The sequence below is a fragment of the Erinaceus europaeus genome, chromosome 12 (assembly GCF_950295315.1).
Source record: "Erinaceus europaeus chromosome 12, mEriEur2.1, whole genome shotgun sequence".
In the NCBI taxonomy this organism is placed as follows: Eukaryota; Metazoa; Chordata; class Mammalia; order Eulipotyphla; family Erinaceidae; genus Erinaceus; species Erinaceus europaeus.
Window position 1 is genome coordinate 33,427,254 of NC_080173.1, and position 14,141 is coordinate 33,441,394.

The 14,141-nt window shown below is 34.5% G+C and overlaps 1 protein-coding gene across 3 annotated transcripts in view; it reads right to left on the reverse strand.

Annotated features, from left to right (window-relative positions):
• Positions 1-4,004: 4,004 nt before the first annotated feature.
• APPL1 (adaptor protein, phosphotyrosine interacting with PH domain and leucine zipper 1) overlaps positions 4,005-14,141 on the reverse strand; it is a 39,985-nt gene continuing 29,848 nt past the window's right edge. For 2 of the 3 annotated variants that reach the window (XM_060203071.1, XM_060203069.1), the window contains 7 exons: positions 13,162-13,214; positions 11,771-11,945; positions 11,637-11,673; positions 9,959-10,105; positions 9,330-9,380; positions 8,515-8,604; positions 4,005-7,541 (listed from right to left, as the gene is read on the reverse strand). In XM_060203071.1, the coding sequence (XP_060059054.1) occupies positions 7,395-7,541; positions 8,515-8,604; positions 9,330-9,380; positions 9,959-10,105; positions 11,637-11,673; positions 11,771-11,945; positions 13,162-13,214 (700 nt within the window). In that variant the 3' untranslated portion in view covers positions 4,005-7,394. The remainder of the gene's footprint in view (positions 7,542-8,514; positions 8,605-9,329; positions 9,381-9,958; positions 10,106-11,636; positions 11,674-11,770; positions 11,946-13,161; positions 13,215-14,141) is intronic. The other variant, XM_060203070.1, reaches the window with a different exon arrangement.

Genomic DNA, 14,141 nt, shown 5'->3' on the forward strand with positions numbered 1-14,141 from the left:
AAGAGAACCAAATGTCATCATACTGGTACATATGCTGCCAGGGATCAACTTGGGAACTCATATTTAATAGTCCAATATTATCTACTGCACCAGCTCCCAGGCCACAAATAGCAGGAATTTAAAAGATATATGGTAAGGGTTTGGATGATAACATCATAGGATGTTAGTTCAAATTTTCTTTTTTTATATATTTTATTTATTTATTCCCTTTTGTTGCCCTTGTTGTTTTATTGTTGTAGTTATTATTGTTGTTGTCGTTGTTGGATAGGACAGAGAGAAATGGAGAGAGGAGGGGAAGACAGAGAGGAGGAGAGAAAGATAGACACCTGCAGACCTGCCTGCTTCACCGCCTGTGAAGCGACTCCCCTGCAGGTGGGGAGCCGGGGTTCGAACCGTCAAATTTTATTTCTATATATTCTGTGCTGCATGTAATTCTAAGCTCCAACATTTAGAAAGGGGAGAAGCTGAGAAGATAATCTTCAGCCACAACTATGCAACAGTTAGACAGCATATCAATGGGGAGGTAGAATCATATAGTCCATTTTCACTAAACTCTTGTCACTTATAGCCTTGAAGCTTATGTGTTTAGTCTTATTATACTTTTAATATTTATTTACTTGTCATTTTTTAATTTTATAGGACAGAGAGAAGTTGAGAGGGGAAGGGGAGATAGTGAGAAAGAGAAAGACACCTGTAGCATTGCTTCACTGCTCATGAAGCTTCCCCCTTGCAAATGAGGACTGGGGGCTTGAATCCAGATCCTTATACATTATGTGTGTGCACAGGTGTGCCACCAGCAGGCCCCTTGGTATGCTTTTTAAAAATATAATGTAGTACATCTGAGGGTTAGTTAAGTTATATAATTTCTTTTTAATGAGGGATTTAAAACTATACAGATAATTTCAGTAAGCAAATTTATTTTAAATGATAGTTTTCAAACAAACATTGGCAAAAGTAGTTGGCATATATATCATTTTTTCTTTTCTTGTCAACACAGCTTCACTCCATGATTCTATCACTGCCAGCAGACATCTTTCTCTTTTTCTCTCTCTCTCTTCCAGATAGAAGATGAGAGGCAGAGAAGTTGAGAGAGACAGGAGGAACAACATGCCAGGACACACTTGGGAAGCTTCTCTGCATGGTGTTCCCATGTGGCATCTGGGCACTTAAACCCAAGTCTTTGTGCATGGTAAAGCATATACTGGGTCAGCCATCTCTTGACCTCAGATAATTTATTTTTATAAATAAAATTATGGTGCTTGCTTTAAAGTAATTGTTGCTTTCCTTACCTCAGACTATATTACAGAGCTACTATAATCAAAACTGCCTGGTACTGGAACCAAAATAGACACACAGACGAGTGGAATAGAACAGTCCAGAAATAAACCCCTACACCTACAGACAACTAATTTTTGACAGTGGCCCCAAACATTAAATGGGAAAGGAGAGTCTCTTCAAAAAATGGTGCTGGGAAAATTGGGTTGAAATGTACATATGAATGAAACTGTACCACCACATATGACTATATACAAATATCAACTCCAAGTGGATCAACATTATGAACATTAGACCAGAAACTATAAAATACACAGAAAACATTGGCCGAACACTTCATGACCTGTGCTTCAAAAATGTCTTCAAAGACTCCAAAGACTCAAGTTCAACAGCAAAAAACAAAAACAAATCAGCAGAACTTCATCAAACTTAAAAGCTTCTGCACAGCAAAAGGTAGTATCATCCACACAGAAAGACATTTAAGGTCTTTATACAACATACTTCAGACCAAAATACATTAAACCATAACCAAAATACATTAAAAAAAAAAAACTCACTACACTTAGCAAAAAGACTATCACCAAACAACACTGTCACTAGACAGTCATTAGAAATTGGGGTGGAGACATGGACAGAAACTTCACTTTATGGTGGAAGAGACCCAGAGGGCCAACATACACATGATAAAGTGCCCAAAGTCACTATCAGAGAAATGAAAATAAAGACAATGAGATACCACTTTACAACTGTGAGAATGCTATCCACTAGAAAAGACAGAAATAACATGCTGGAGAGGCTATGTGTGTACAGGGAAGTGGGGGGAGAACCCTTCTGCACTGCTGGTGGGAATGTAAATTGGTCCAATCCTTGTAGAAACAGTCTGGAGATTTCTCAGAAGACTAGAAATGAACCTACCCTATAACCCAGTAATTTCTCTTCTGGGGACTTACCCAAAGGAAACAAAAATACCTATCCAAATATATCTATGTACATCTATGTTCATAGCAGTACAGTGTGTACTACCTAAAACTTGGTATTACAACTTGGTATTACATCTGGTTGCAACCCAGATGTGCAACAACATGTGAGAGGCTAAGAAAATTGTGGTATATATACATAATGGAATATGACTCAATTGTTAAAAATGATGAAATCATCTTTGCCTCATCTTGGACAGAATTTGAAGATATTATGCTAAGTGAGATAAGTCAAAAAGAGGACAAATACATGTTACCTCACTTATAGGTGGAACTTAAGAAATAAGGACAGAGAGGGGAATCACAAGGTGAAACTTAAACTAGATGTGGTGTATAGCATCAAGGCAAAGGACTCTGGAAAAGGAGGAGGGGTGAAAAGAACCATAAGTTTCTGCTGCATGATGCAGGGGAAATGAGAAATTGTACCCATATGTCAGTAACTGCACTGTAAACCAATAACCACTCCAATAAAAGTGATTTTTAAGGGAGTCAGGCAGTAGCACAGCGGGTTAAGTGCACGTGGCGCAAAGTGCAAGGACTGGCATAAAGATCCCAGTTCGAGCCCCTGGCTCCCCACCTGCAGGGGTGTTGCTTCACAGGCAGTGAAGCAGGTCTGCAAGTGTGTGTCTTTCTCTCCCCTTCTGTTTTCCCCTCCTCTCTTCATTTATCTTTGTCCTATCCAACAACAACAATAACTACAAGAACAATAAACAAGGGCAACAAAATGGAATAAATATAAAAAATTTTTTAAATGATTTTTAAAAGTGAATGTTGGGGGGGCTATATGGTAACATGGCGGGTTAAGTGCACATGGCACAAAGCACAAGGACTGGCTCAAGGATCCCAGTTCTCCACCTACAAGGGGTCACTTCACAAGCAGTGAAGCAGGTCTGCAGGTGTTTATCTTTCTCTCCCCCACTCTGTCTTCCCCTTGTCTCTTGATTTCTTTCTGTCCTAACCAACAACAGCAGCAACAAAAATGGGAAAAAATGGCCTCCAGGAGCAGCAGATTCGTAGTGCAGGCACTGAGCCCTAGTGATAATCCTGGAGGTAAAATAAAATAAAATAGAGTGTTGGACTATATGACTAATATTAAAATATTTAAGGCAGTGGCCCAGACTGTGGTATAATGGCTAGAGGTTCTGGACTTAAAAGCATGAGGTCCTGAGTTTGATCCCCAGTACTGCATGTGCTAGACTGATGCTCTGGTTCTCTCTCTCCTTCTCATCTCTCTCTTTTGTTAATATATAAACAAAATTTTATATTTAAAATATTTAGGGTATACATATACTTATATAAACTACAAAATTCTAAAATTAACTTCATTCACTGCCTAGACCTTTTAATAGTATATAAATTTCATAAAATTCAAAACAAATTAGAACAAAAACTTTAAATGGGAGAAAAGAACATCATTGCAATAAGAAACTAATTAGACATGAGATAAGTATGCATTAGTATTGAAATTAAAGGCCTATACTATTTAAAAGTGATTTGTACAATAACCTTCTCCTTTCAATGATAGGCATCTATTTGAATAAAACCAAATATAATAAGCATGCATTCTCTGTAACATGTGTAATAATTGTGTAAGTTTCCAATATATTCCCCCCACTTTAGTTGTTATAAAATTGTAGTGGAGCTAGATGTGCAATAAAATGTTAAGAAAAAGACCAATTATTCTATAGGCAATATTAGAAATTATTTGGAGAAATGAAATTCAGAATACATTATCAAGGATTTCATACAAAAGACTGTACAAAAATCATAGATTTTTATTATACATTAAAAAGCTAACATTATTCCTGCACCCTTGTCAGTAAATAACCTATTTTGACAAAATGAAAAAATAAGTTCTCCACCCCACATGTATATATCCCCATCACATAAAGTTGAATTTCAAATCCAAAACGTAACATTGAGTCTCAAAACCAATTCTAAAGGGAAATGTTACATTAACTACATACTGCATGATTAGCAGATCAGTGAAGTAAGAATAAGTTGATTCACTTACATTACAAAATCACCAAATATACAAAGCAGTTTTGCACATTAGTTATAACTTAATCCCCAGTTCTCATTTTAACTGATGTAAATTACCTATGAGTACAACTACAAGATTTGGTTAAGATCTATAGTATAGTCTCAAATGTATGTATTTGAATTACACATTAATTATGTGTTATTAATGTCCAAAAGCAAAATCTCATGAAAAAGGGGTAAGCCAAGCTTATTAAAAGAAAAATGAAAATGTTGCTAAAATCAGTATGTTTGAATGTTTAATGTACAGTCTAAATACAAAGGGAATTGTCAAAGTCAATGACAAATACTTGTTTTATTAATTCAGGTGCCATAGGTTTTGCAGTATTTTCTTAGGATCTGCCAGAATTTATAGCAAGATTAAGATATTACTTATATGAAATTTTTATGTAACTCAAAATTAACTCAGATGCCTACACTATGCAAGACTGTTACCCAAAATGCTATGCATACCACAGTATCCCTTTCTCAAACATAAAGGTAATATTCACTTGTCACCATTAAATTATGGAGCCTTAATTTTTTTTTTTAAGTAAAACACAAAGTTATAATTGTAGATAGGACAAAAACTTAGACTGGTTTGAGGAACTCTGAAGTAACAGTTACCATCTCTTATTAGCAAGTTTCCAAAAATGTAAATGAAGAAAAGAATAATTAGCTTCTTACCCATTAACTCCATGGCTACGGTTATGAAAGGACCGCTCATATAGGTAGCAGACTGCATAGCAGAATTAAGTAAGACTTAACTTGTTCTTTTTAAAAAAGTAGTTTTGTTAAATTCTAAAAACTATTAGGTATGACTGTGAATCTGAGAACCTTCCCAAATTAATTCAGTCACCACCACCTAAACATCCTAAAAGCTAGAAGGGATTTCAAAAGGATTTAACATTATGCAGAAAATTATTAACAGCTTATTTAAACAAAAAGTTTATGTTGATATTTGCAATAATGGAATAGTTAATGTAATTCTATAGTAATGGAATCTAAAATTATTAATCCCAAACACAACTTAAATTTGGTGTTGCAATGTGCTTTGGTCTGACCTATAGATACATGAGCATGTTACCTGGAAATTTCTATCAAAATATGACTGAAAAGGAACCACAAGTTTGTCCAGCATCCCAAAGTCTACAATTAACTTTAACACTAGCTTACCCTTTGCGCCAGAGCATTAACAAAGGTCAGTACTTCACCAAACAAAGCACCTGGCTAATAAAACTCTTCTAACACTATCTTCCTTATAAGATGACAATTTTCACTTGAACTGAGGTGACGATTTATTGTATGAACAAAGGATTTAATAAAGTAGAACATTTACAACTATCAGAAAGATCTTAAGGGCATAATTTGCTATGACTAGTCAAGTACTGACAACAAGAGAAATATCAATTTCTACAAAAGGAATCATACACAAACTATTGTGAAAGCATTTCCTTTAGTAAAAATGAAACAATTTTTTTCAGAAAGTATTTTGTAAATTTCTACTTTTTAACTATATGTTTTGTTACCATAAGGCTTCAAAAATAATGTTATCAGATAGCCGTTCTTCTCATTTGGCACATAGATAAAAAGAATATCATGATCCTATATATAATTATCTATCCTATTCCTACAGAAAACAATATAAACAGAAGAAAACATCTACACCCTATTGTGAGAACAAAAACAGATGTCATTTCTAATTCAAAACTAAGGGAAAACCTACATGTTAAAGAAAAAAAGGTCTGTAGAAATAGTCTTAGTGGCTTATCTCTTAGTTTAAATGTATGACTACATAAAATACTCAATATATCTAACTTGTCTATATATACTTTTACATGTGAAACACAGGAACATAATTTCTACCAGCAATGTTTAAAATTTGAGGGGGGGGGATTTAAGTTTGATATAGAAGTAGGCAGTAAAGAAATACCATTTTAACCTTGGCACCAGGTTAAAATCCTTCTTGTCAACTCTTGGTATCAAGCACCACTATCTTTTCAGTCTTTCACAGAATTAGACCTTTTGCTCATGTGTAGAGTACAGTATTTACAATGACTAGTGCAAATTATTCTATTCTCATATATTAGTTTGCTTTTGAGGATTTATAAAGTGATATCAGCATTTTATCAAAACATGAGATTATGAAAATATGTGACATATCAGTCTAAAATTTAATACGATTACATTTTCTAAACTATGGGAAGTTTTATGTAAGCAGGAAACATAATTATTATGGAACTTCTTTTGAAATGTCAACTGGTAGTCAATAAAAATTTTTCCATAAAATGCAGAAAATACAGTGTACTTTCCTATAACAATATCTTTAGATATTATGTCCTAATCTAAAATTTAAACAAAAAATTCCCTTTTAATAAATTCCAAAATCTTATTTTTAACCATTGCTGCTCTGCAGCAATAATTCAAGTCCCAACCTGAGAACTAAGACTATGATAATAAAATGCCAAGGGCTGTATCAACCTTGAACTGAAGATACATAAGCATCTTTCCCACTGACATCAAAGATGTAAGCAATCCCAGGAAGTCCCCTGATGTCAATAGTACCACCTACCACAATTAGAAACTTTAGTTCAAAATTCCTGTTCTATTTACTTTATAAAAGTTCTAGTACACATTTGATTGTTAAAATATTTGCAATCTTGAAGAATTCTCTGTATAAAGGGTTTTGAACCTATTTAAAATGTCAAAACTGTCCTCACTGCAAGCAAAATATTCCTAATACAAGAGAGGGAACATGTCTGTGAATATCTGAATCTAAAGAATAAGTGAGTTCTTACTTGTCATAACCATTGTAAATGCCAGGTAACTTCACAATTTGAAAGAAAAAAGAAAGTGTAATCCCTTAGTTTACATTAGTGAAATGAAGAGGCTTCTTTCAGGAATTTGATGTTACTATATAGAATATTATTTTTAAGGAGAAAATAATGCCAACCAAGTCATTGGAGTCAATCTTTTTAAACATGGAACAAAAGCAAATGATAAAAATACAAACTTAGTCTCCTCCTTGATATTTCAACATAGTTGTTACCTTGTACCATATCACCACAGAAATTGTCAATAAATTTCAAGGGGGTAAATATCAACCAAAAAGCAAGGATAAGTTTATGCTTCTGACTCTCTCTTCTTTCCTTCTTCTCCCAAATCACTCTCTTCTGACTGGCTGCTGCTAAGGACAACAAACTGTCCTTCACTACTGGTTTGGTTTGGTCTACTGGAAGCAGCTATCAACCTACTTTGTTCTTCTAAATCCTAGGGGATAAGAAGAAAAAAACTAAGTTAATTGTTTGCAATCAAATGGAAAGTTGTACAGTTAACAATACATACCTGAGAGCCACTTTAATTCTTCTGTCATATACATATGCATAAATATGTGGTGACTTGTGAAAAGAAAGCGGAGCAAGCACACAACTAACACTAACAGCAAAATTAATTCTGGCATCATTCTAGAAATACTACAAAAGCCAACATTTTTCTATTCATCATTTTATGGCCAACAACTGTATTCAGACTTCTATCTCTTATTATACACGATCAAAAAAGACTGATGAATGACTTCACATACCCTCCCCTCCCCCCTCAAATTCTCTTTTTCAACTTTGTTCATTTTATCTTGCTTAGTCAGTTGCCACCTTTCCTTAGCCTAACCTATCACTAAGCCTTGCTTTTAGTGTCATTTTTTTCCACTTCCTATGTCCATACATGCAATTCATTCTGCATGTGTACCACTAAGTACCCTGCTATTATCATCTCTTCCCCATTGCTACTGCCAATGACATGACCTATTCCTACCTCTTAATTTTTTCCTGTTGAATGGACAATGATTTTATATGGCTGGTAACGTGACTTTTTTTTTCTCACAAATATCTGTATGTTTAGAAAGCAAGTATAACTTTCAGCAATGCTAATTAAGTTTATTTAGTTTCTCAAAAGAATTGTTCTGATAGAGACAACTACCAATGGAATATGGAAATATGGAAGCTATAGTATGTCTGCCAAACAGCAAATCATATCACATAACTGTACTTATATAATCTTGGTCTAATGTAAGCATCATATCAGAGACAAATATTCTGTTCAACTATGTTATGAATCATTTGTTTATGAAGTGACTAAACAAGCAGAAAACACCTCCATTTGGAAATTGAAATAAGTCACAACCTGAATTAAGGAACTTTTCATAAACATCACATAACAAAAATACAGAGACACTAGGACAACATACCTTCTCAATTTGTTTTTGTTTATTGATTTCTTTCTGTTGTTTCTCTTTTACTCTCTCTATTTCTTTTTGCTTTTCTGATGCCCTACGATCCTGAAGAACAAATGAATATAGCTAATGAATTAAATATAAAACAACTTTAGACTTTTCAACTAATATTACTTTTTAAGTTTTATTTATTTATTTATTCCCTTTTGTTGCCTTTGTTGTTTTTTTATATTTATTTATTTTCTCTTTTGTTGCCCTTGTTTATTATTATTATTGTTGTTGTTGTTGTTGTTGTTATTGATGTCGTCGTTGTTAGGATAGAGAGAAATGGAGAGAGGAGGGGAAGACCGAGAGGGGGAGAGAAAGACACCTACAGACCTGCTTCACTAGCTGTAAAGCAACTCCCCTGTAGGTGGGGAGTCAGAGGCTTGAACCGGGATCCTTACACCGGTCCTTGCACTTTGTACTACCTGCGCTTATCCCACTGTACTACCGCCCGACTCCCAACTAATAGTACTTTTGTAACCCTTTCAAACTGTCTTACATTAAGAAAGCACACTGAATTTTACATGTTATATAAGCCATTTTATCCAGATTCTAAAGAATATGTCAGTAATAGTTTTTTTTTTTTCTTTCTTACTAGAGCACTATTCAGCTCTGGTTGATGGTGATACATAAGACTATACCTGGACCTTGGTGCCCCAGACATGAGTCTGTTTGCATACTTTAACATAGCCATTATGCTATCTCCCCAAGAAAAAATAATTTACTTGCTAATATGCAACACATGAGTCTACATTCTTGAGTAATTAAGTGTCTTGAATTCTTACCAGTTCTGCATGCAGAGCTATCTGTTTTGCCAGTCCAACAGAATCACAAATCTAAAGAGGAAAAATAAAAAATTCAGAAAGGTCCACATGAAAGTAATTATTTCAAGTATCCAAATAACTGCTGTAGCTAGTTGTATAACTCATTATTGTATACTGCTTCAAACAAAAGCAAATTTAAGAATGTCTGTCCTCTAAATAAAGCCTTTGTATTTTCTTCAGTCTGAGTTTCCACTATAAGCCCTCACCTCTAAGTATCTCACTTCCTATTTTCTCAAATTCACTACAGATAATAAGGACTCAAAGAAGGAAGCAAGCAGCTGCTGATATTACTCAGCTGAAATTAGCTGGTTATGGGAATATGTTCCATTCCCAGGATAAAATTAATGAAGTTAAAATTGATTTCACAAGAATTTGTTATCAAGGACAAGAAAGATAGAGGTCATCAGTCAGAAGGTCCAGTCCATCACTTTAACTCTCTCTAGAAAAGCAGGCTTTGGTCAAGAAACTCATTATAACTATGCAACATTCAAGGTGTGTCTCTCCCAACAGACACACACTAGAAAAAATCTTAATACAAACTTTGACTATGACATATATTTCACAAGAAACATATATGAAAAGTCACACACCTTTTCCCCTTCATTGTTTGATTCAAATATATAACAGACTGATGACAGATTACTTTCACTTCTTCCTCCTGATGTCCGAAGAACAAAGCCAAAAAGCCTCTTATTTTCCTGGTGTGTAGCATACAGAACTACACTAGGTAAGGGAAACTGTCACAGAACACATCAAATGCAAACATGAGGGCTTTCAAACTATTACAGCAACACTTACATAACAAACTCATGTACCAAGCTATTAAAATGCTCTAAGTAAAATATAATCTCATAAACAGAACATTTGACCCACTTTTTTTTCTTAGAAGAATGATAATCCAAGAACATATTTGATTTGGAATGTCATGTTGTTGATTAATGCTGAATTTATTGTATTAGTCATTACCATGTTTTGCAAAGTTATAACAATGGCTTACATATTAATGACCTATAGAAACACATTCTTAGATATTTCAAAACAGATATGACCTCAGTTATGCTCACCATTTAATTCTTTCTTTAGTGTTAAGTATAACATATGCTCCAAATAGATAAACAATTGTTTCATTTTAGCTTGAATTGATTTTTTTTAATTATCTTTATTTTAAGGATCCTAGTTCGAACCCCGGGTCCCCACCTGCAGGGGAGTCACTTCACAGGCAGTGAAGCAGGTCTACAGGTGTCTATCTTTCTCTCCTCCTCTCTGTCTTGCCCTCCTCTCTCCATTTCTCTCTGTCCTATCCAACAACGACAACAACAATAATAACTACAACAATAAAAAAACAATAAGGACAACAAAAGGGAATAAATAAATAAAATAAATATTTTTTAAAAAATAAGTTTGGACTCTCCAAACTTATTCTTTAAAAAAATAAATAAATAAAATAAAATTATCTTTATTTATTTGATAGAGACAGCCAGAAATTGAGAGGAAGGTGGAGGGAGAGAGAGACAGAGAGACCCGCAGCACTGCTTCACCACTCATGAAGCTTTCCCCCTGCAGGTGGAGACCAGGGGATTGAACCCAGGTCTTTACACATTGTAACATGTGTGCTTAACCAGGTACGCCACCACCCAGCCCCTTGAATTGATTTTTTAAGTCACATGGAATGTTCAATTATGTAATTTATGGAGAGAGAGCCACAGATTTAATTTTTTTTTCTCCAGGGTTATCGCTGGGGTTCAGTGCTGGCACTATAAATCCACTGCTCCTGGTGGCATTTTTTTCCATCTTATTGGACAGGACAAGGAAAAATTGAAAGAGATGGGGGAGATAGGAAGAAGGATAAGACACCTGCAGACCTCCCTTGCCACTGGAGCATCTCCCTTGTGGGTGGAGAGCCAAGGACTTGAACCCAGATCCTTGTGCAGGTCCTTGAGCTTAGTACTATATGCACTTAACCAGGTGTGCCACCACCCAGCCCTAGCCATAGATTTAATCCTAACATCCTAAGGATCAATCATAATTGACACCACCATATCTGAATATATAGGATCAGGACTATTATAAAGATGAAAAATGCTTATCTGTAGAGACTTAAAATAAAGCTTTAGGGATAGACAGCATAATGGTTATGCAAAGAGACTTTCATGCCTGAGGCGCCGATGTCATAGGTTCAGTCCCCTGCACTACTATAAGCCAGAGCTAACCAGTGCTCTGATAAAAAAATAATAAAATAAAATAAAGCTTTAAACACAGAGAACTCACCATGAGTCTTGTAACTTGTGTTTGTGGATCAATTAACCTATAATAATTAAAATTTTGAAAAACAAATTTTAATTAGGTTAAATTTATATAAGTTCTTTTCCTTTAGTTTTTCTGAGAGTGAGATTACTACTTACTTTAAACAATCACACGTGACTAATAAATGTGATTCTGTCATACGGAAGATGTTATGAATGGCCCGGGCAGCTAAGATTTGGCGCATTGTTTCATAAACAACATCTGGATTGACATCTGATTTTACCTCCATAGAACCAAGGAATCGGACAATAAATAACTGATGAAGAATGGAATCTACAACAGAACAAGGTACATTATGTATTTCAAATTCCACATTTCTTAAAGAATTAAATACACTGCTTTTTAGATGTTCCAGTTAAAATTCAGAGAAGCATACAGATTTAAAAATAAGTCCAAGTGTTCAAGTTATAGGTAATGAAGGTCTCAAAATCAAACAGCCAAAAGTTATATTTCAGTAATTGGTGCTAAGTAAACAGAATTCCTTGTACTATTCTTACAACTTTGCTGTAAGTTTGTAATTACATAGAAATAAATAGCATAGGGAGTCGGGCTGTAGCGCAGCGGGTTAAGCGCAGGTGGCGCAAAGCACAAGGACTGGCATAAGGATCCCGGTTCGAACCCCGGCTCCCCACCTGCAGGGGAGTCGCTTCACAGGCGGTGAAGCAGGTCTGCAGGTGTCTATCTTTCTCTCCTCCTCTCTGTCTTCCCCTCCTCTCTCCATTTTTCTCTGTCCTATCCAACAATGACAACAACAATGATAACTACAACAATAAAACAACAAGGGCAACAAAAGGGAATAAATAAATAAAATAAATATTAAAAAAAAAAAAAGAAAGAAATAGCATAGTGGGGCAGGTGGTGGTGCACCTAGTCTAATACACACATTACAGTGCATAAGGACCCGGGTTCAAACTCCTGGTCTCCACCTGCAGGAGGGAAGCTTTACAAGTAGTAAAACAGTGCTGCAGATGTGTCTCTCTCCCCCTTCATTCTCAAATCTGTCTCTATTGAAAATTTTAAAAAAAATTAAAAAGCTATAGAGTCTGGGAAGGTGGCTCTATGGTATTATGTTTGCCTTGCATAAATGAGGCCCTGAAATTGATCCCCAGTGCCACAGAAGAGCAACAAAGAGAACTCCTTGGGTAGTAGGGCAGTGCTTTGTTTTTTCTTCTATAATCTCTCTCTAAAAATAAGTAGATAAAAGTAAATAGCATGTGAAAGAAAGAAAAAAGTAAGCTATGCTTAGGACCACAAGTAAACATCAGTTGTTAGGAAAAATTTGAAGGATATCTTATGCATTGAGAATTCAACTGTGAGGTCTACAATTTTGTGTAACTAAGAAACTGTAAAGTGTTGATGGGGTGAACATAAATAAAAGAAGAACAGATAATATTAACATAGCATGCAGCAGAAATAATGTAAAAAACATATTCTGCACACAATTTATGAAGAATTTCCAAAATATAAAAATGCTCCACATCTGTTTTACCTTCAGTTTCAGATTTTGTACCACCTCCAGATTCTCCAAATGGATTTGTACGCCTGAAAGGTTTTGAAAATTATGAAACAATTTGTTAGTTACCTTGAATCATACAGAAATCTCAACTATTGAAATCAAAATTTTTTAAAAATGGCTATAAAATCTTGCATATAGATTCAAAACAAAAAATGTGTAAAATACCCGTATTTTAGCTATTTTAGGAGATAGTTTGCATATGAAAGGCCCTAGGTTCAACCCTAGCACCACATAATGGCAGGAACACTACTGATGAACTGACTATGGGAAAACCTCTGAACCCACACTGAATTCATAGGCTAAACTCAAAGGTGTTGCTTTTTAGAAGACATTGACTGAAAGTAAAGTTGTTCACGCACAAAAAGCAGCATTATAGTGAATCATACTGTAAAAATTCTTGAATTAAAAAAAAAACCTAGTACAGAGAAATAAATTATTTAGTTTATCTACCTAAGAAAAATGCCAAGAATTAAAAAACGAAACATAGGAAAAAAAATCTCTTTTTTGCTTCTCTAAGTACATGTTACAAGTTAACTAGGATAATTTGAAATTTTTCCAGTTTTACAAACATCTATTACCAAGGTATAGGTAAGTAATAAAATGCTAGATAAATGCCATCAAGACACTAATCAGTATGTTTGGTTTTCCCCCAATGAAGGGAGAAAAATACAGTCCAAAGTAGGCTTTGTAAACAAATAGCACACTGAGAGACTAAAATAACAGTACTATTAAGATATATTAAACTGAACTCCTTCATACATGTCTGATTTATTATACTGCAAAAGTTAAATTTCCATGATTAAGTGTAAATTTATTTTTATTTTTTTTGCTCAGAATCATGTATATTCAAATTAATATATCGTCAGTTTGTTAGATGTCCAATGTACTTAAATAATTTTCTTTTTTTTATATTTATTTTATTTATTTATTCCCTTTTGTTGCCCTTGTTGTTT